A 22,549-nucleotide genomic window follows, 5' to 3' on the forward strand; every position below is an offset into this window, starting at 1 on the left:
ATCACATTCTGGGAGGCTTAAACAACAGAAACTCATTTCTCACAGTTCTGGGAAGAGGCTGGAAAGTATAAGACCAATTTGGCTCCTGGTGAGAGCTCTCTTCCTGGCCTAGACATACCATGCATGAGCACATAGAAAGTGTGCTTATGGCCTTTCCTCAGTGTGCATGGAGACAGAATATGAGCTTTTTGGTGTCTCTGCTTCTTCTTCTTCTTTTTTTAATGTTTATTTATTTTTGAGAGAGAGAGACAGAGTACAAGCAGGGGAGGGGCAGAGAGAGAGAGAGAGAGGGAGACACAGAATCTGAAGAGGCTCCAGGCTCTGTCAGCACAGAACCTGATGCAGGGCTTGAACTCACAAACTGTGAGGTCATGACCTGAGCCAAAGTCAGATGCTCAACTGACTGAGCCATCCAGGCGCCCCTCTTTGGTGTCTCTTCTTAGAAGGACACTAATTCTATCAGATCAGAGTCCCACCCTGTGACCTCATTTAACCTTAATTATTTCCATAAATGCCCTCTCTACATATACAGTCACATTGGATGATAGGGCTTCGATACATGAATTTTGGTGGGGAAACATTCGGTCTACAACAGACGGTGAGCTCTGTCCAACAGATTCAAAGCATTGGAGGAGGAGGACTACAAAGCTAGAACTATTCATCAGCCTGGGTCCATGTATTTGGGAGCAAAAGTGTGCCAGAAAAATCAGGTTAAGAGGAGAAAGAGAAGTGACACTGTCAAAGTTGTTTACATTGACCAGTGGTTTTCAAATGCTTTTAAATTATGAAACTCTTTCTTGCATCAAATCTTACATAGAACTCAAGAATAACAAGAAACAATCCAACTTATTATAGTGGATAAAGGATTTGTATGAACACTTCACAAATGCCCAGTAAGGAAACAAAGAAATGCTTAGTGTCATTAGTCATCAGGGAAACATAAATTACAAACACAGTGAGATCCCTGGGACAGCTAAATTTTGCAAGTGTGACAATACTGAATGTTGGCACCTGGAACTCTCTTACATTCATTATGAGAATATAAAATGATACAACCACTTTGGAAAGAGGTCTGGTGGTTTCTTAAAAAGTTAAACATGCATTTTCCCCTACGACCCAGAAATTCCACTCTTATGTATTTACATAAGAAGGAGAAAACATGTCTACAAGATTTGTCCAAAAAATGTTGATAGCAGCTTTCTTACAACGAAACACTGGAAAAGCATATGCCCTTTGACAGCCATGCGGGTACACAAACTCTGTTCTATCCATACAATGGACTTCTGCTCAGCTATAAAAAGGAACAGACTATTATTAGGAGGAATCTCAGAAACATTATCTGCGTGAAAAGAAGCCAGACACAAAACAGTACCTACTTGATCATTTATATGAAGTTCTAGAACAGGTAAAACTTATCTATTATGGAAAACAATGGAATAGTCTTTTCATGTGAGAATGATGGGGGGTGGGGGCATTGACCCAGAAGTTAGCATGAGGAAACTTCCTGGGGTGATGATAGTGATCTATATCTTGAATCTGTATCTTGACAGGTGTTCGGATTATGTAGGTGTATTTGTTTGTCAACGTTCATCAAAAGGAACCTTAAAAAAAAACTGTGTAATTCAACTATATGTAAATTTTACTTAAAAATCACCATAAGCACATTGCGCTAATGGTGTGGAGCCTCCTTAGGATTCTTTCTCCTTCTCTCTCTGCCCCTCCCCTGCTCTCTCTTTCTCTCAAAATAAATAAACTTAAAAACACCATAAGCAAATGTTGAACTACAGGTAATGATAGGCATGCTGAAACATTTAGGGGTAAGTATCCTTATATCAACAATTTACTTTGTTTAAAAAAAATTTTTTTTTAATTTTAATGTTTATTTTAGAGAGAGACAGAGTGCCAGCTGGGGAGGGGCAGAGAGAGAGGGAGTCACAGAACCAGAAGCAGGCTCCAGGCTCTGGGCTGTCAGCACAGGGCCTGATGCAGGACTCAAACTTATGAACTACAAGATCAAGACCTGAGTTGAAGTCGGCCACTTAACTGACTGAGCCACCCAGGTGCCCCTAAAAAACATTTTTTTAAAAATGTTTATTTATTTGAGAGACAGAGACAGAGTGTGAGTGACGGAGGGGCAGCGGGAGGGGAACAATGAATCCAAAGCAGTCTCCAGGCTCTGAGCTGTCAGTACAGAGCTCGATGTGGGGCTTTAACTGGTCAACTTGAGATCATGACCTGAATCAAAGTTGGATGCTTAACCGAGCCACCCAGGCACCCCTACAATTTACTTTGAATTATATATAGAATCAGGGCGCCTGGGTGGCTCAGTCAGTTAAGCTTCCGACTTCAGCTCAGGTCATGATCTCGTGGTTTGTGGGTTCGAGCCCCACAATGGGCTCTGTGCTGACAGCTCAGAGCCTGAAGCCTGCTTCAGATTCTGTGTCTCCCTCTCCTTATGCCCCTCCCCTACTTGTGCTCTATCTCCCTCTCTCAAAAATAAATAAACATTTAAAAAAAATTTTAAGTTTGAATATGTATAGAATCTATGAATTCTTTATAGAACTCCAGGAGTTCACTGTATCATTTTTTGCCTAATCTGTATGCTTGAAAATTTTCATAACAAAATGTTGGGAAAATAAATCTTATACGGAAACTCAATGTATAAAATATAAAATGCAGAATGGCTCTGGGGTAGTAGGGGTGGGGTCCCAGAGCCCCTTCAGTTGGCCCCTACTTTGTTTGTTGAGGTTGTCCTTGAGGAGCCTCCTTGGAACTCTGGGAGTTGGAGGAACACAGCTTGAAATTTCTGCTATAGACAGCCTACCTGGGCAGGCTGGGGATGCAGATGATGAATTGCCAGGACCAACAACAAATGTAGCTCAGGAGCACGATGGAGTTGTACCATGGGGATTTTAGCTACTTAAAGATCTGCCACAACCCATCTACTAAAGCCAGGGTATCACTAACTTTTTGACTTGTCCTACGAGCAATCTCTTTCTAAAAAATGTAAAAGTAGGAAGGAAAAGTGCTACAGAGAACTGAACTGTGACCACACAGGAAGGGGGTGCTGATAAGTGATGGTGAATTGATGGGAAGGACAATGAAGGGAACACTGGATATACTCAGAAGCGTATCTTAGAAAAACTACCAAAATCATACCCTGACAGGATGTTTACAAATGAAGAATTAAAGAGGAAGGCATTTAAGGAAACTAAAGTTGCTGCTGAGGGAACTGGTGTGTTCAACGTCTTAAGCGCACAAATGATGGAGGAGCGGATAACCAAGGATGAACGCAGAAGTCTTACACAGAAAACTTTAATAGTTTCAGGAATGCTAAAGTCAAAAACTAAGATAACCGTAAAGGAATTCAAAGATACAGGGAGGACTAGAAAAAAAATAGGCAAAAGTTAGAACACATCTTAGATCACATGATTTAATACAAACGGAAAGGAGATTTACTTATCTCCTCTGTAAAGAGAATGCTCTTCAAACCAGAAAGGGCAAAAAAGAACTATGTGCTTGAGTGCAGGTTCTTTTAACATGACCACACAAGTAAAGTCAGGAACAGCTGAGGAGTTTAGAAGCCAGGAGAGGTGGCCTCAAACACAAAAACGTTCCTGTATTCAAAAGGGAAAACAAGCAGACTCTGGCAAATATTGATTCATGAGTTGATGCAATCCCTGGAAAATTCTAGGGTGAATTATTACACAAAAGGTCAATAAGCACTTGGAAAAGGAAGTAATGATCACTAGACAGCAACAACGGTTCAGTGTGAAATACGTGTCTTTTACCGATTGGTTTATTAAAAGGGGAGATTTGCTTGCTTGCTTTCAGCAAGATATCTGCCAAATCATTAATGATGTGTTATCCAGAGTAGGATAGAAACGTGAGCTCCAAGATAGCACAGTCAGGTAAATGTAAATGTCTGATCCTGACTGAAGAACTAGAACTCAATGTGTACATTAATAAACAGAATAACTGAATAGGGCTCCTGACGGTGATGTTTGGTTGTCCTTGTCTTTTTTTATTTCCCGTGATTTAAAACTTACACTTGTGAAATGAGAAGATGACATGATGCTGGAAGGGAAAGTAAACATTTTGAAAAGGTACTTAAAACGTGTTGACAGGTTAGAACAAGGAGGTGAAGTAAGATAAATCTTATTTGGTACAAATATAAAGTTCTGTGCTCAAATTTAGAGTATCAATTGTGTAAGGACAAGATGAGGGATAAGCTGAACATTTCTTTGGAATGAAATCTAGGATTCAGTTGCATAGTGTGGCAGCCCAAAGAGTTGGTGCTATTTTAGTTTGATTTAATACAAATACAAAACAAGAAGGTAAAATTCCCCCTGACCCTGAACTCGTCAGATTACATCTGAGATGGTGAATTCCATCTCAGAGGAGACAGTTTAGAATGGAATTGATAACATGGAGTGTGCCTAGAGGGAGGGGCAGCAGGAAACCATGTCCTGTGGGAAATGGCTGAAGAACTGGACACGTTTAGGCTGGAGAAACTGAGATTTCAGGGAGTCGAGGACTATCTTGCTCCATATGAAGGCTGTTCAGCTGAATATAGAGCTAAACGTTTTAATAACTGAACTATTTAAAAATGAATTGGGCTGCTTTGTGAGGTAGTAAGACCTTCCTCTCTCCAAGGAAGTACCTATTAGAAGGCACTGGCCCAAGATGTTGTAAAGAAATTCTTCCTCTGCAGTTTGTGAGATGTTGGATTTGATGACCAGTGAAGGCCTTTCAAGGAGGAATTCTATACCATGAGACTCTGACACCTAGTAGTAAACAGTGTCATAAAGGTTTTTAGATAGCATAAATAACAATGGTGATGTAGATAACATTATTGATTGCTTATATTTAAAAATCCACTTGGAGGGGCACCTTAACTGCCTCAGTAGGTTAAGCTTCTGACTCTTGGTTTCATCTTAGGTCATGATCTCATGGTTCGTGAGTTCGAACCCTGTGTTGGGCTCCATGCTGACAGCGCAGAGCCTGCTTGGGATTCTCTCTCTCTCTCTCTCTCTCTGCCCTCCCCCACTCACACACTCTCTCTCAAAATAAATAAATAAACTTTAAAAAAGTCTTTAAAAAATAAAAATAAATATCCATTTAGATACTATGCATAGATTTTAGGTTATTAATGAGACTGAGCAAGTAAATATAATAAACATGCAGTATTACCTTGACAGGATATGAAAAAAGCTTAACAAAACCGAAATCATCTCCAGTGGCTAAGAGGGAACAGTCTTTGGTAAGACTGGCAGCATTTACATCAGTCACATCGCTGTGTGCAGGCCAGATTCCCTCACACGTAGGCCCCAGCACGCAGGTCCACGTGTCCCACTCTATTTTCTCAATCTTAAAAAGAAGGAAAGAAATCAATATATTTTTGCACAACCTAGAGATCTTTTTCTTTATTGTAGTTGACATGCAACGTTACATTAATTTCAGGTGGACAGCATGGTGATTCGACAACTCTACGTGTTCATTAAGGTACACTTAACAAAAGTGTAGCTACCACCTGTCACCACGTGACTCTGTTACACTACCAATGACTGACTATATTCCTTATGCCGTACTATTTAAAAAAAAAATAAACAGCAATAAAAAATGCAGCTGAATAGTCCTTACTGATGACTTTGCCAGCACCAGGCAATTGTGTTGTGATCTGAGGTGCTAAGTTCTAAGATGCAGTTTTTAAGTGGCATATGGATTATCTAAGTAAACACTACAGTCAGATAACCATTTATTTTTTTATGTATAAAATCATTATTTTGGAATTGTGGAAATCTGACAATAAGCAAGTTTTTTAGGGGGCGCCTGGGGTGGCTCAGTCAGTTAAGTATCTGACTCTTGATTTCGTCTCAGATCATGATTGCATGGTTGTGAGATCGAACCCCTTATCATCAGGCTCTGAGTTGACTGTGGAGCCTGTTTAAGATTCTCTCATTCTCTGGCTCTCAAAAAATAAATAGAATAGAAGAGAATAGAATAGAATAGAATAGAATAGAATAGAATAGAATAGAATAGAATAGAAAAGAAAATCTAAAAAAATAGTTTTTTAGTTCTTGTAGGTTTTAGCATCATTTAAGCCATAAGCTAGATCAGGGTTTCTCAGTGTCAGCACTATTAATGTTTTAGGACAGTTGATTCTTTGTTGTCAAGGGCTGTCCTGTGCATGGTAGTATTTTAGCAGCATTCCTGTCCTTTACCCACAGGCCAGCAGCCCTCCTTCCCAAGCTGTCCCTAGACATTGACAAATGTCCCTGCGGGAAGAGGCAATATTGCTCCCAAATAAGAACTACTGAGCTGCATTGATCAATGGGGCTGATTATTTAGCAAATTATTTTAAAAAGTCACAAGATGTAACTTTTTTTGAAGGAGTGCTTCTAGAAGGAATGAGTAATAAGATTCTGCAGCTAGCCTAATATCCTGTATGCTAGAGAGAGACCACCTTACGAACTTGAAGAGCTGTTCATATTGCATTACTATGACTATATTCTATCCTTTAAAACTGTTTTCTCTGAAATTCATGGACAAAAGATTTGAAATTCATATAGGTGAAATCCTGATATAATCTAGGCTTTCCTTTTTAAAATAAACAATAGTAACAACACTGTGTATTAGACTTTCCTGGGGGATTTGATCTGTTAACGCACCTACGCATTACAGAGAAATGGCAAGATAAAGATGCAGTTGGGTTTTAGTCACAACGTGGGGAGGTATTAAATGTATTTTAGTCACTCAAATTTCTCCTCATTTAACATTCTGTGCTCCTCCTGGAACCATGCCGAACTGGAACCAAAAAGCAGCACTCGCCCTGGTGATTTGGGGTGCCTCAGGCAGGACCACAGACTGAGTTGACTTGAGGTGCCTCCTCAGCAATCATCTCCATTTTCTGGGGTTCTTATCCACTAAACTGGCCTTCTCAGGAAGAGAAGGCAAACGGTCCTGCTGGTTCTGCAAGCAGGCTTTCTGGCCACTGACTCCCTTCCACGTTCCAGATTCTGTTTCTGAGACTTTCCTGTCCATCTCCAGTGCCAGCGCCCTATGTGGCAGTTTCCCTGACCTCGTTATCTAGGCACAAAAGCGGGCAGTTGGGGCGGGGGCGAGCTGTTATTGCTCACCCTGAGATCACCCCAGCAGATCATCCTTGGCCAGATCTGGACACTGAGGTCCCCAAGCAAATACCCAATTTGTTGGAAGCTACAGAAATTGCATTTAAAAGGGAGCATTAAAAAATGATCCCTCTAACCCACAAAACCCAAAAGAGGCAAACTTGTTAAAAATCCTGAACCTAAGATGGAAGAGGGGTCCTCAAAGGGTCTCTTCCATAGCACCTTGCCTTGGGCAGATGTGTCATTACCATCATCATTTTCCAGGGGAAGGAAGATCCAGAGAGGTGAGTCACTTAAATCACAGCTGGTTTAGGAGGCAGAGGGAAGTGGGCTCAAGAGAGCCGGCCTCCTAGTTTAGTGCTGCTTTGACTGTGCTGTGCTGTACCAGATGGATTTAAATGGACATTTTAGTATTCGTCATACTTAACAATTTGTCGAGTAAGGTTTGTATTAGTTTCACCATGGCTGTTAAAAAAAAAAAAAAAAAAAAAAAAACCAAAACCTTTTTTGAAAAGAGGGTTTCTATAGTGCCTGGGTGGCTCAGTTGGTTAAGCGTCTGACTCTTGATTTTGGTTCAGGTCATGATCTCGTGGTTCTTGAGTTCGAGCCCAGTGTTGGGCTCTGCAGAGCAGTGAAGAGCCTGTTTCGGATTCATTTTCTCTGTCTCTCTCTCTCAAAATAAATAAATAAACTTAAAAAAGAAAAAAGAAACCAATACTCAATTCTGCCTCACTGGCTTTATTATAGCAAGAACATTTTTGTTCTCTGACAGTGTGGAGCCTGCTTGGGATTCATTCTCTCTCTCTCTCTCTCTCTCTCTCTCTCTCTCTCTCTCTCTCTCTCCTCCCACTCCCCCAAGATAAATAAACTTTTTTTTTTAAGAGGATTTCGTCATCCTTCATAGGTAGCTAAAGGGCCTGACACTACTGGTGGAAGAAATGCTGAGCTGCGTCTCCAGTGCCCTTAGGTGGCAATACCAGAGAATCCCAGGTGTGAAAACATCAGCTGGATGGCCTCCGCAAACAGCAGCACCAGAGATCAGCCTCTGGAATACCAACTGTGTACCTCAGAGTGACAGATGAACTCTTCAGAGCCAGAGTCTGGTATGTGAAGAAGCCTTCTTATAACACAAATTTTCCTCTTGTGCAGATTCTTAAACACAGTAATTGCTCATCGGTCCCAAGTTGGTATCCTTCCCCCTCCACCATTTGGTTCGACTGAATTTTATTTTAGTGCACTTATTTTGGGGCACCAGAACATGAAGGGAAAACACAGATGAAGTGATGTAAAATGATGCTTAAATACACAGGAAAAATCCAAAAGGCCCCATGGTCTAGGCTGCCAAGTAGTCACACATGGACCCCTCGAGACTGGGACCACAGCTCCATGGTCCTCTTACTCTCCTGGAGGCTTAATCTCCCTGTCTGTAAAATGAGACTGACAGCCATCACACAAGAATGTTCACAAGACAATAACACAGGCGTACGAAGTGTCCAGTGAATAAAGGACTTAATTTAAAATATCTCTTACTCAAGGCTACAGAAGTTTCTTTAAAAAAGTTAGAATGACAACTGATCAGAGATAAATACATTGGAATCTGGGAGTGAGATCGATTGATCAGCAAACAATTTCCATTAATATAATGCCAGCATCTCTAACAACTTATACTTCTTAAGTACCGCACATAGACTTCTTTTAGAAACCATGAAAACATTATGAATGGGCACATATCCCAATGTTTCTGGGAGTACTTTGCAATGATGGGACGGTTTCTCTTAATGACAGACTGAAGTTAGAGGCAGATGCCTATCCCTCAGTGGTGTACCCTCTGACACCTTTCCCTCTAAGGAAGCAATTATTTCCTTTTCGTTCATCAAAGGTTATATAGCAAATAAACGACTCAGGTTGTCTCCTGGGGCTAAGAAGAGGTCCTTAATGCTCAACCAGGCAACCACCTTTCAGCCATCCATGTTCACTCTGTGGAACCTCCATACAGACCCTGGAAGAAGCACTTGGCTGCAAAAGCACCTTAGCCTTTAGAAAGGCATTAGTTCATGGATTCAAAAGTTGTATAGAGGCTTTGATTTCAACAACTAAGAAATTATGTATGTGGCCAAAGACATGAGGAAAACAGGGAAAAGGGAAACAGTTTGATACAAATGGATGGTCAGGTTGTACATAGTTTTTGTTTTAAAAAGTAATTTTTCTTACCGCAGAAGATAGTGTTGTTACAAATACTTACTGAGAAAGTAAGTTTCAAAAGTTTATGTTCACAGAAAGCTTTGCACCAAAGGACAGGGCATGTCCAATGGAAGAAGTAATATGTAGCATTCAAATTATAAGCTTAGTCATTGTCTTGCAGCAGAGGAAGATTAAGCACAAGGCTGACTGTCCAATGCTCCATCAGCAGACCAGTGAATTCGTAGGTTCTCAGAATGTAGGGAACCAGATTAAGGACTCAGATTTAAGAAACAATCAAGCTTAAAGGTACACTAAATATAACCCATACTAATGGATAATAATGGACAGGCTTTATTAAAAATGCACATATTAAATCTTCACGAAACACTTTTAAAAAGCTCTGTGTATGACTGTTACCTCCGAAGGTCTTATTATATGCCGCTTGCCTCTCGGAGCTTCAAAAAAGAGTTGTTCTTTGGCACCCGAATTAACTTGCAATAATTTTCCTAATATGATAGAATGAAGCAAAAAGACAATTAACATCTGCATTTATCTTTCTGTTGTAAAGATACAAGCACGGTTGCAACTATTTTGATTCATTTTAATCAGGCTCATAAACTGAGCAAATGAATGCTGGATTATCCAGAAGTGCACGTAAAGTCAATTATATGGCAGGGCAGAAACCCCAAAGCTATGAATTTTTTAATGTGGGCCTCATAAAATCTGACCTTGCACATCCCTCATAGAATCAAGCCTGCTAGGTTTTACTCTGTTATAAAAGGAATATCTGTTTTTCAAAAGCTTGACTAAATCTAGGCTTTTTGCTCATTTTCCTGGTTGCACAAATGTGTAGTAAAAGGAAACTGCTTTGGCAAGAATTGTGGCATCACAAATGAGAACCTTGTGGTAAGCACTCACATTTACCCAGGTCTAAATTCTAAATTTGTACTTTAAAGCCTAGAAACTAGAATATAGTGACACATAAAACAACATAAAAATGCTTGTCCTCTCCCCCTATCTTACTTGAAAAATTGTAAAGAAATCCAAGATTTTCCCAAAACAACACGTTGAGCAAAAACAGTCTTTCGGTCTGATGTAAAATTAAAATCTAGTAATCACTATGATTAATGCTGAAGAAGAATAGACACCCTGATTCTCCTCTTTATACCTCATTGATCCTTTATGGCTTGAAATTTAAATGACTCAAAAGACACACACTCTAGTATTTTTTTCAGCATTTTTAAATCATGGGACATTTCAAACACATATAGAAGTAAGAAGAATATAAAAAACTCCTACTGCCCAGTTAATGTTCAGTTTCAACAGTTATTAGCACATGGCCAGCCCTGTTTCATGAGCCTCCACTCAAGGCTTTCACCCCAGATGATTCCGAAGCAGATGTCCCAATACTTCATTGGTAAAAAATTCAGTGTACATTTACATCATACTATTTCTTCCCCTGCTCTCTTTTCCCCCATAACTCTGTACATCTAGTAGTCTTGAAATGTCTTTCTTGCAAAAGTAATATCAAAATAACTTGTCATGGTCTTTAACGTTTAAGTGGGTGCCACCTGGGTCTGAAATCTAGTTTGGCTAACCTTCAGAAGTTACAGGTCTATTTCTCAGTGAATAATTAAAAATAAGGCTCTCTAATTTTGTAACTGAAAACCTTAATTGTTTCTAATTTGCTGGGTTATAATATGGTGATGAGGGGCCTCGACTGTGAGGAGCAAGTGAATTTGAAAAAGTTTCTTTTGAAATGGGCACATTTCCCTGAATTTATGGCTGAACATATACAAACAAAGTAGGTAGTTAAATTAGCTTTGGCTATTTAGTATTGTAAGAAAATGAATAATATTTCTCCAGTGAACTAAATAGACCTACAAAGTATTTTTTAGTATTTTAAAGAAAACTCCAAAATTATCATAATAGTTAAGTGAAATACTTTAAGACTGCAAGATTATTAGAGGATCTAAACACAAGACACAGGCACCAGAATGCTGTGTAGCACCACAGACACCTGTGGGGTACCAACCTGGCTCATGTCCCACCCCTGAGAACTTCCTTCCCACCTTGCCTGGACCCCTGTGGTTGCGTTTGTCCTCTGGTAGAAGACGCTGCCCCAGACGCTCCCAGAGCCTGACCCAGTCAGGCTGCAGATGGGAGTGGGCACTCAAATTCTCTTTCCTGGAAACTTAGGATCTGGGAAACTCAATCGGTGGGTGCCTAGCTGGGATAAGATGGACTTTGGAACTTAGGGTGACTTTGGGGAGCAACAGAACAGACCATGTGCAAATGAATTAAGGAAAGTTGTCCTGCAGAGACAGGGGCCGAAAACCCAGGAGAGCAGTAGACTCTGAAATGAGCTGCCTCACAGCAGGAGAAGAGAGAGGAGCGAAGTGCCTGCTTGCTTTTCTGGTTCATTCCTAAAGCCAGTTCCTCAGGAGATGTTGCTTCCTGCTCTTAGATTCTATGAGCTATCCCTATATCTTCCAAATAACCTCATTCTTTACTATTATTTAGAAAATTTAAGCTGAGTGGGTTTGAGTTCCTTGCAACCAAGGATGTGAAGAAATTTTTAAAACCGCAGCTATTCTTATATTAGGAAAGAGGAATTATGGGTATGATTCCCACCCCCAACCCCAACCCCCTACCATATTCTTTACTGCAGTTACTACTTTTTTTTTCAAGCACACAGAAAATATTTAGGTCACCACTCTTTTTTTCTGCTGCCTCTGCTCTGTCATAAAGGCACTGAAATATTCTGAGAACAGAAGCAAAGAGCAAAAAATCTGTATAATCCATGTATAATTGCCACTTAGTAACAATAACTCTATTCTTTCAGAAGTGTCACATTTTTTTATTCACTAGAAATGTCTACTCACAAGGTGGAAGAGAATCAGAAGAGCCAGATGTCCTCATTACTAAGCAGGTATAGGAAACCACACACCCTGCAGGTGGATAGAGCTATATAATCCACGAAATGATTCACACCCATCATCCTAGTTGTTATATAATTTTTAAGTTAGAACAATTCCAAAATTCATACTAAATGTACCAAATATATCAGATCATTTGCAATGAAAATGGGAATGAGAGTTCTATTATGGCCCAAACTGTTGACTGGACTTATAGTCCTGATATTTCTAGAAATGAACTAATATCAACTAGGAAATATTCTTCCAAATTTTATCTCTCTCCACATTTTCCCCCTTCTCAGCAGCTTTCATTCAGGGGCAGCTGACATTCCTGCAAAAGGCTGATGGGCTTTTTGGTTCCTTAGGACCCATGGTTGCCATGGACACGAAAGGCTGTGCCACCCCCCACCCCTGATGAGCCAGCTGGCTCTAGCAAATGTGTTCACTATTTTTGACAAGATCAAAGGCATGAAATAGAATCCTGCTCCTAAATTCTGCTCTCTGCCCTTGCCGGACCCTCAAGGCCCTGCTGTGAAAAACTAGGCTGGTCTTGAGGCAGTATGGCACATTCCTGAGGTCAGCCACTTTGGGAACTGGGATATCAGGAGCACAATACCAACATGACACATGCCTCATGGCAATCAAATTGGAGTTAAACCAGAGAAGGTCCATGGGCATACTTGCTCTGATTCTCCAGGTAATATAACTCCTCCCTGAAAATCAAAAGTATTCTATTTTCCTCTCCGTCCATAGAACACATTTGGTCTGATGCTCTCATTTGACCAAAGGGGCCACATAGGACAGGAGATGAGGTAGGTTTTCAAAGACCTCGGCCTCCTTACTCCCAGTGCCTTTTCTATCACCCTGAGCTCTGGTTGGACCACAGAAGCTGGCTTAGGGCAAAATTGTGGAAATAGTGAGGTTTGCTCCTCTGCCTGCAAAGTGATGGCTCTACATTGGGGGCCTTTATATATAAAGACTATCACCTCCATGATTGCAACCCACTGATCCTGGCCAAGATCTTGTTCTTTCCACCTAGGACTTATTCCTCTTTATAGCCCTAGCATCCAACACAGGGCCTACACATTTGCAGATTAAAAAAAAAATCCCCAAATGCAAATAAAAACCAAAATAAGATACCATTTCATACCTATCAGGATGGCTATTATAAAAAAGACCTCCTCCCAAACCAGAAAATGGCAGGTGTTGGTGAGGACGTAGAGAAACTGGAACACTTGTGCCCTGTTGGTAGGAATGTCAAGTGATACAACAGCTGTGCAAAATAGTATGGTGGTTCCTCAAGAAGTTAAAAATAGAATTACCATTTGATTCAGCAATTCCCCTTCTGGGTAGATGCCCCAAAAGAATTAAAAGCAGGGTCTAGTACACTCACGTTCATGGCAGCATTATGCACAATAGCTAAAAGGTGGAAACAACACACATGTCTGTCTGTAGATAAACAAAATGTGGCATATACACACTTTGGAGTATTATTCAGCTTTAAAAAGGACGGAAAATAAACAAGAATTTTTTTTTTTTGATACTAAAAAAGGGGAGGGGTTGCCAGGGTGGCTCAGTCAGTTAAGAGTCTGACTCTTGGTTTCCGCTCAGGTCATGATCTTGCGTTTTTATGAGTTCGAGCCCTGCGTTAGGCTCTGTGCTGGCAGCACAGGAAACTGCTTGGGGTTCTCTGTCTCCCTCTCACTCTGCCCCTTGCCTACTTGCACTGTCTCTGTCTCTCTCAGAATAAATGAATAAATTTTAAAAATTTTAAAAAGGAAGGAAATTCTGACACATGCTATAATATGGATTAATCTTGAGGACATCATGTTAGGTGAAATAAATCAGTTACAAAAAGACAAATACCATATGATTCCACTTACATGAAATACCTCGAGGAGTCAAATTCATAGCGACATAAAGTAGAATGGTGGTTAGCAGGGTCCGGGAGAAGGGGAAAAGGGGAGTTCTTGACTGATGGGTATAGAGGTTCGGTTTATAGAAATGGACAGTGGTGAAGGTTGCACAACAGTATGAATGCAGTTAATGGCACTGAACCGTACATTTAAAAATGGTTAGGATGGTAAACTTTATGTGTATTTTACCAAAATTAAAACAAATGTAAAAGAGTCTTCCCCATTGAAATTGATTCTTCCTATGTCCCATTTTCTCTTATAAATAATATGTAACATGTAAATAAGAACCAAGTGTAGCCTCCAGTGACCACTGTCATGGTGGGATTTCACATATTGTGCTATGTATTTTGTGGGTGTTGGATTCCCAACAAAACACACCGTACTCTATTCTACAGATGCATAAGGCTGCCCCTGACTGTTCTAAATTCTCCTCCCAACATGACATAAATCGGGACATTAGCAGGAGAATTTACAGGGGAATCACTGTCTTTTTTTTTTTTTTTTTTTTTTTTTAACAATAAAGCAGATAACATCCAAGAAGGGTGGCTGAGAAGTAGCTGTCTCCCTCTATCTGTTTGGCCTCAATGGTTCCTAGAGGACTGTCAGGCCACCAGTGTCACCTCTGATCACAAATGCCAGCCTAAGCCCTCAGCGCTGTGTCTGGCAGGGCTCTGACATGAAAGTGAGAGAGACTTATCTGATCTCCCTTTGCCCTTGTTGGGACTTGCACCTCTCGCAGTAAAGAGCAGGCTTTCTTCCATCTATTGCACTATATAAAGTGCCTGAAAGTTGTAAGGCTCAAATAAAGTCCAAATTCCAATGCATCAAGTACAGTTACACATGAATACCTGCTTGGCAGAAGGATCAGTCTATGGCCAGTACTTCAAAAAAAATACTTGAAATAAAATATTCTGGCAACTCTGAAATAATCTCTATTTGGTGGAAGATCTCAGCACCTCTTTCTCCTGGCTGATTTTAGTTGCTTTTCCACTCCAGGCTTACTCATCCTTCCAAAGATGGCAGAGAACACCCCCCTCCTGCCCCACCTCTAAATCTTTTAGAATTACTTAATTACCTCCAGGATAAAGTTCAGTGCTCAGCTTCCTAGTAGGAGGTAAAGGTTCCTTTGCATCCTGTCCTGGTCGCTCCCTCCACATTCATCTCTCTTCTCGCCCTCAGTCACTCAATATTATTATTTCTTAATTTCCCCTGTTTCTCCCACCACCTCATCTTGACACGCCATGTTCCTTCTGAGCCTGGAATGCTTCACCATCTGGTGAACTTCTGGTCATCTTTCAAGACCTACCTTAAAGGACACTGCTTCTGTGAGGCTCCATGGACTCCCTGTTGTGAGCTCCTTCCTTAGAGACACCACTGGGCTTGGTGCTTTCTACCATAGTCAACTAAAACTCCTTTCAAAACTGGGACCCTGCCCATTCCTAAATGCCTACTCCAAACTCTAACAACAGCTAAGTCCCTGGGATGAGATTTAAAAGTGACCCCCCCTGGGGCAATGATGCTCCATCTTGGGTGCTGAATGCTGACATGGCCCACTCAGAGGCCCTGCATAACACCTCCCTGTGACTCTCCAGTTCTTGTCCCCATGCCTTAACATTTGGGCGTCTATTTTTTTCAAGCACAAGTATGTCTCCCCCACTAAATTATAAACTCTTGTGGACTACTACAGGAACTGTGTCTCACTTCTGAATCATCCACATTTCCTGCCTTAAGACTTTGCACATGTAGAAACTAGATTTGTTAAATAAACAGGCAAATTCCCATGGCATCTGTGGGCATGACTTGCAGGAGGTAGGGGGTCGGCTGGGAGTTTTGGAGAGCAGGGTAACTTCAGGTGAGCTGCGTGCAGAGTTCTACCTCTGTCAGAAGATGAAAATTGCTAGAGACTTCTTGGGCAGTTCTTGGAGAGGTGGAGCATTGGTAGAAAAAGGAAAACAGTAAGGAGGAGATACAAGGCAAGGACAAGGAACGCCGAATCCAAAGGTGAAGTGGTGGCTTGCCAGGGTAACAGAAGGCATCGTGTATCTTCAATGGTCTTAAAACTCAATGGCTTGAATTAACAATAATAATAGTAGGAGTAGTGGCGGTGGTAATAAGACAGAAAAACTACGCAAAATGTTAACAGCAGGTGCCCCTGCGTTGTAAAATTACAGTTGCTTATATTTGCTGTGGGTTCTCCACTCTGTCTTTCTCTAAAGCTCCACTGTTCTTCTCTCTGGAAACATATATGAATGGATATTGACTTTTTTGAAACAAAAATTTTGTCGTGAAAGCCACAACATACTTTACCTCTAGAGTCCCAGTCAATATGGGTAATATAACTAGAAGCACCTTTACAGATGCCCACCCGTTTGCTTGTCAGTACGTTGTAAATATCCACAAAGTTATCATGGGATGCCACGGCAAGGTATTTTCCTGTATCTGTAAAGACAAACGTGCAGTTAACACCCAAACATTTTATTTTATTTATTTATTTATTTTCCAATATATGAAATTTATTGTCAAATTGGTTTCCATACAACACCCAGTGCTCATCCCAAAAGGTGCCCTCCTCAATACCCATCACCCACCCTCCCCTCCCTCCCACCCTCCATCAACCCTCAGTTTGTTCTCAGTTTTTAACAGTCTCTTATGCTTAACACCCAAACATTTTAGATGAGAATTTACTTCCAGGAACTTATTTCAAATGGGGAAAAGGTCAAGGAAGTATTTAAAGAGTCCACTCTCATAAATTTTTGCCCCAAACACATTTTAGAAAGTTTCTGCTTTAATCTTCACCTTTTGAAAATTTAATATCAGAGATCATTTCTTTTCTGTGATGGAAGGAGACCATGTCTTCAACAGTGTCAGCATTTACGACCAGGAAACTCCCATCATTCAAGCCAACTGCTAAGGCTTTCCCGTCAGGGGAGAAGGCACAGCATCTTCCACCTACAAAAGAATCCACAAAGAACAGTTATTAACCAGGATTCTACTATCAAACATATTCAATGAAGAGATGGAGAAATGTGCCTATGTGCATTATGCATAGACATGTTACTGTGTCTTTAACACTACTTGTGAGGAAAACTAAAACTTGGTCATTTAAAATATATCTTCCTGGGGTGCCTGGGTGGGTCGGACCATTGAGCGTCTGACTTCAGCTCAGGTCATTATCTCCCTGTTCGTGGGTTCAAGCCCCGCGTCAGGCTCTGTGCTGACAGCTCAGAGCCAGGAGCCTGCTTCGGATTCTGTGTCTCCCTCTCTCTGCCCCTCCCCCCTCAGGGTCTGTCTCTGTCTCTCAAAAATATACATTAAAAACAATTTAAAAAACATATCTTCCCTTCAAACCCAAGGACAAAGATCAGAATGCTAAAAAACAAAACAAAACATTTTCACTTTGAGGTTTATCCATTCATTTCTTACTACTTGAATACTGGGATTTTCAAAAGACACATGGAGTCAACGGATGAAAGGAGTGAAAGATTAAGAAAACCAATATCTTTGTTCCCAAGAAAAGAGATGATACTTACAAATAGGAATTCTGGAATTCAATTTCTAGAAACCGTTTTTTGGTTATCATGACCTACACCCAAAACTTGCTTCAGAGACCTTGTGGATCTTGTAGTCACTCCAAGTCTGATCCACGGATCATAATGTGTGATTCTACAGGTGAAAGATTTTATCTTGCCTCTTGTGTACTGGATAACACTCTCTCAAGAGGTGTCTACAAAACTAAACAGTATGGGCTGACAGGGCTCCATGAGCAATGTTTTGTACTGCTCTCTGCAGGGTCACAGGGAGACATTTCTGAATGAGTATGGACTCTGTTGGGGGAGTGGTATTTAATAGGATATATGTTTAAGAATAGCACCCCCCCCCCCCCCCACCTTACTGTCAAGGCTTTGGTAAGCAGAGCTCCGGGCATGGAAAAGTCACACAGCATTGTGCTAAGGCATTCCAAAGTCAGCTTCCACACAATCCCCTCCATCACTGTTCATGGTATGCTGAAAGCCATGTTATACCAGTAACTTCAAATTGACTTATCTAAATTGTATCTTCATTCATTCACTCAGTAATAAGTTATTTATGTACTGCTATGAGTCATGCACGGTGCTAGGGCCAAGAGGACAAAAGACAAACCTGTCCTTGAGGAGAGTCATCAAGATTAGGTTAGCCATATATTTTAGTGAACAAACCATGACACTTCTGAGAGTGAAAGGAAAAGCTATTAATAATTACACAGGGACAAGCTTTCTAAACTGGGTGGAAAGGTCAGCCCATCTAAGATACATTAGTAGATGTTCTTTTGAACTAAGACTTAACCTAGTGAATAAAGCCCACTGTCTGACATTGAAGTCACTCACAAGGAGGTCTTGGTGTATCATTTTCCCAGTATAAATTAGTGGTCAAATGATTCAATCAGGTAGTGGTTTAAGAGCACAGGCTTTGGACTCAGACATGGGTCTGAATCCCGGCCTCACCACTTACTAAGGGTCCACAAGTCCACTGTAAAGAGAGGCTATAGTATGGCAGAAAAAAACAGCCTCAAGCAGTAGCCACAGGTGTGCTCTCTGAAGCCATGCTGCCTGGGTTTGAATTCAGTTCCGTCACCTACTAGCGGTGCAAGACCAAATGCAAATTGTTAGTAGTCACTGGCTCAACAATATTAGCCACCATTGTTACTATCGTCTTGACATCGTTTCTCGTTTTATCCCCCTAGAGTACATTCTCCACATCTCTCTCACTTGTAAAGCTACCAGGTACAAGTATTTTAGGGCCAGACCCCAATCTCATCCTTTCCTGAGAACTTTTACAAATCCTCTGAGCCTCAGCTCTCATGTTTCCTCCTTGATGAAGTTGTCCCTGGCAGCATGCCTTCCTCTGAGTCTCACCGGTCTCTCCACAGCACTCTCCACCCCACTCTGTGTCTTCTGCAGGCCTATGTAGATGGCATCGACAGGCTCCCTTGCCTTCTGGCTTTGATTGCCTTTGGCCAAGGGGGAGCGTGGACAGGAGGCTCGTGGGAGGGAACGAGGAAAGAAGGGAGAACAGAGAGTCTGGGGTATGTACCCCCTCCCCCCCCAGCAGCTTCCCGTGGGCCTACTGCATGCTGGCTGCATCCCCAGCCTGACGGATGGTCCTAGTTCCTGCCAGCCCCATCATCTCATACAGCTCTAACTTTCAAGGTTCCGGCACTGCTCTCTCTCTCTCCTCTTGCCCCTCAGGCCCAGGGCTGGTAAAGGCACCAGGCTGTTACTGGTGCTGCACTATCCCTGGTCACTTCTCACCACTCTGCCCACTCCTCTAACAAATGGTCTCCTTTTGAGACTCTCCTCCGATTGCTGTATTTGAATGGACCGTCTGTTGCTGGGCTCTGTTCAACTCTTGTCCACCTCTGACACTAGAGATGGGACCACTCACTGTGGGATCCCCAGTACCTGACACATAGCAGCTACTCACTAACTTGTACTTCCTGGTATACCTCTCTGTTCTGGTGCACATAGGGGTTAAATACAGGTTTACTCATTTTTTGATATTAACTATTTTTTTTTTAATAAAACTGACTTGTTTTTCAGTAACAAAATCAGTTGTTAGAGGCTGTTAGACATAAAGATAAACAGCATTCTGGAAATCTGATGTGTTTCAACAGATTCCCATAGCTCTCCATGAGAAGAAGAAGGACATATTGCCCCCAGGTGGCAAACGTCTGTGCAATGCAAGGGAAATGAAGGAAATAGTAGATGAGGCCAGCCTTCTGGAATTTACGTCTGTAGCGAAGAACATTGAATTCCCATTCCCTTGCAGATCTGGGGGCATGTGACAGGCACACTCGGGAAATATTACTTGAGCGAATGAATGAACACACCACATTCTGTTGTTTGTAAATACTTTTACAGATGTGTAAGGTGATTGCATGTACCTTTTTTGAGCTTGCGCACTGCCAGCATGCGGTGCTGGGAGGATAATTCCCATATCCGGAGAGTTTTATCGTCACTCACGGTTGCACAGACGGGCAGGAGAGGGTGAGCTGCCAGCCCCCACACTTCTCCTTCCATGTGCCCCTGTGGGAGAGGAAACAGGGCAAGACAAACGCGGCTCATGCTTCCTGGCTAGCCCTTTGGTGGCACTGCACTGCATACCTAGCCGAAGAGGATCTTAAACAGCTCACAGTTTGAGCTTCCTTGAGCCAAGATGAAGGCACTAATTTTTTTTTCATCTGAACTTGACTCTAAAGCTGGTCCTACATGATGCTGAAGCATTCACTGTAAAGCAAAACGTGGACTCATTGCTCATAAGCTTTGTTCATATGATGCCAAACATCTTTCCTTTTAGAAACATCTGGATGAATAAGGAAATGCCATCATTTTATCCTCTTGCTTGATATTGAGTTAACCCAGTATATATAGATACAAATATATTTGGAAAACAGCTTGATCATGACATAAAACACCTTTTTCGATAAACTCATTTTCTAAAAGATATAGGTACCACCTATCTCTATCAGAGCAATATTCTTGTTCATTTAATTCCATTTTAGTCCTGTGAATGCATAGTATTTGGCAAAACAAAAGTAAAGAGAGCTCAGTTCAAATCAAGCGTCCTGGGAATAACTCAAGTTCAGTGTTGGTTCAGAAATTATCCTACCCAGTGTATATCAGAAAACTGAAAGGTGCTTAATTGACATTGAACCAATTCCATATACCTATATTGTATCACAAACACACCTAACTGGATTAGAAATATTGAGATAAAACAATTTTAAAAATGAACAATTAGGAAGAAAATGACTCTGATTCCTACAATTTATTACTTGATAAAGCAGTGTAGAGAATAGATTGGTGCACAGAACAATAAAAGAGACCAGACTGGGGGCACCTGGGTGGCTCAGTCAGTTAAGCGGCCGACTTCAGCTCAGGTCATGATCTCGGGGTCTGCGAGCTCGAGCCCCGCGTCGGGCTCTGTGCTGACAGCTCTGAGCCTGGAGCCTGTTTCCGATTCTGTGTCTCCCTCTCTCTGACCCTCCCCCGTTCATGCTCTGTCTCTCTCTGTCTCAAAAAAAAAAAAAATAAACGTTAAAAAATTAAAAAAAAAAAAAAAAAAGAGACCAGACTGTTCACTGAATTTCTGCTTTTAGTGGCTAATTACAAAAAGGCTTTGCTTAGTAAAGCAAAAAGGAAGACCATACAGGCAAGTGAAAGGTGTTTGTACTTGGAATGCTTCAGGGAACAGGTGGCTTTCCAGAGACAAACTGGATGATTCTGGTTTAACAGGGAAATTGTTTGAGCAAAAGAGTAATTTGGCAGAAGATACAAAGTTCCAAATAGAGCTGACATTCAACTAGCTGACAAGGGCCAAAGAGTGAATATATTGCATCTGGAGCACCTCATTAATTTTCTAGTTGTCTTCCCATCTGAAGCCTTCTACCACAAAGGTCATGGTCAGAGGACAGGTCAGGTGTCAACCCCAGTTTTCCTCCAGAATGGATCTGCTTGGAGCCATTTCACAGACCAAGTTCCTTTTACATTTGGCTTGAGGACAGGACACACCTCTGAGATCCTTTTCAACAACTGCCTCATATATTTACTTAGACATCATATTTCCCTAACGTGACAGGACTAAATTTCTGTGTAACATAAGAATGGACAGTGAGCAAGATAGGCTGGAAGTATCTCAAGTGGCAGAGGAATGAGCTTGGAATCTTACCTTCCTACTGATCACCCATAAAGCTGGTAGTAAATAGGTGCATAATTCAGAGTTGATTATATTCAAAGAATACACAATGGGAATTTTCAGAACTCATCTCCTATCACTTCTCTCCCCCAACCCAGACTGCCTTCTCTTAAAAAAATAAGGAATCTATTTCAAGTGACATTGAGTTGCCATGTTATTGAAACTGGCAAAGTGGTTCTGACATCTTCCCACAGCAGGGTAGTTGATGGTCTTAATCATGCTTCCTGTTCCTTAACTTTCCCTCAGTGTCCAACCTCTCTCAGAGCAGGCCTGTGAGCCCCAAGAGGATAGGAAGCCCGATTCCACTGTGTACAGTATGTAGCACAAGGCTGATCTCAGCACGAGCCCAACAAACACTGATTGAATTGAACTACTTAGTTCTGCTTAGGAGGAAATGGCAAAGGAGTGACAGACAAGAAGAGGAAAGAGAGATGCTGACAGAAAAGGAAAAGAATGGTACAAGCGTAAGGAGACAAGATGGTGGTAACCAACATTTTTCTGAAGGTTCCACCAGCATTACTGCCTGCCCATGGATCAGGAGGCCACGCCTTCTGCATGGCTCTCTGGCAGTCTCCATGCTGAGACATTTGGAGAACAGCCCGGTGTAGTGCAAAAGGAAAGGCTCTGGTATCTGACAAACCTTGGTTTGAAATCCAGCTCTATAGTTCTTAGC

At 41.4% G+C, this 22,549-nt stretch overlaps 1 protein-coding gene across 4 annotated transcripts in view; it reads right to left on the reverse strand.

Moving 5' to 3' along the window:
* Positions 1-22,549, reverse strand: part of EML6 (EMAP like 6) — a 285,377-nt gene that overhangs the window by 48,391 nt on the left and 214,437 nt on the right. For all 4 annotated transcript variants that reach the window (XR_009602202.3, XM_060605873.3, XM_060605862.3 and 1 more), the window contains exons 22-26: positions 20,066-20,207; positions 16,942-17,094; positions 16,453-16,584; positions 9,729-9,817; positions 5,194-5,370 (exon numbers count right to left, since the gene is read on the reverse strand). Coding sequence is in view for 3 of the 4 variants with exons in the window: in XM_060605873.3 (XP_060461856.1) it covers positions 5,194-5,370; positions 9,729-9,817; positions 16,453-16,584; positions 16,942-17,094; positions 20,066-20,207 (693 nt within the window). In the remaining variant the exon portion in view is untranslated. The remainder of the gene's footprint in view (positions 1-5,193; positions 5,371-9,728; positions 9,818-16,452; positions 16,585-16,941; positions 17,095-20,065; positions 20,208-22,549) is intronic.

This window comes from Panthera onca, chromosome A3 (assembly GCF_046562875.1).
Source record: "Panthera onca isolate mPanOnc1 chromosome A3, mPanOnc1 haplotype 2, whole genome shotgun sequence".
Classification (NCBI taxonomy): Eukaryota; Metazoa; Chordata; class Mammalia; order Carnivora; family Felidae; genus Panthera; species Panthera onca.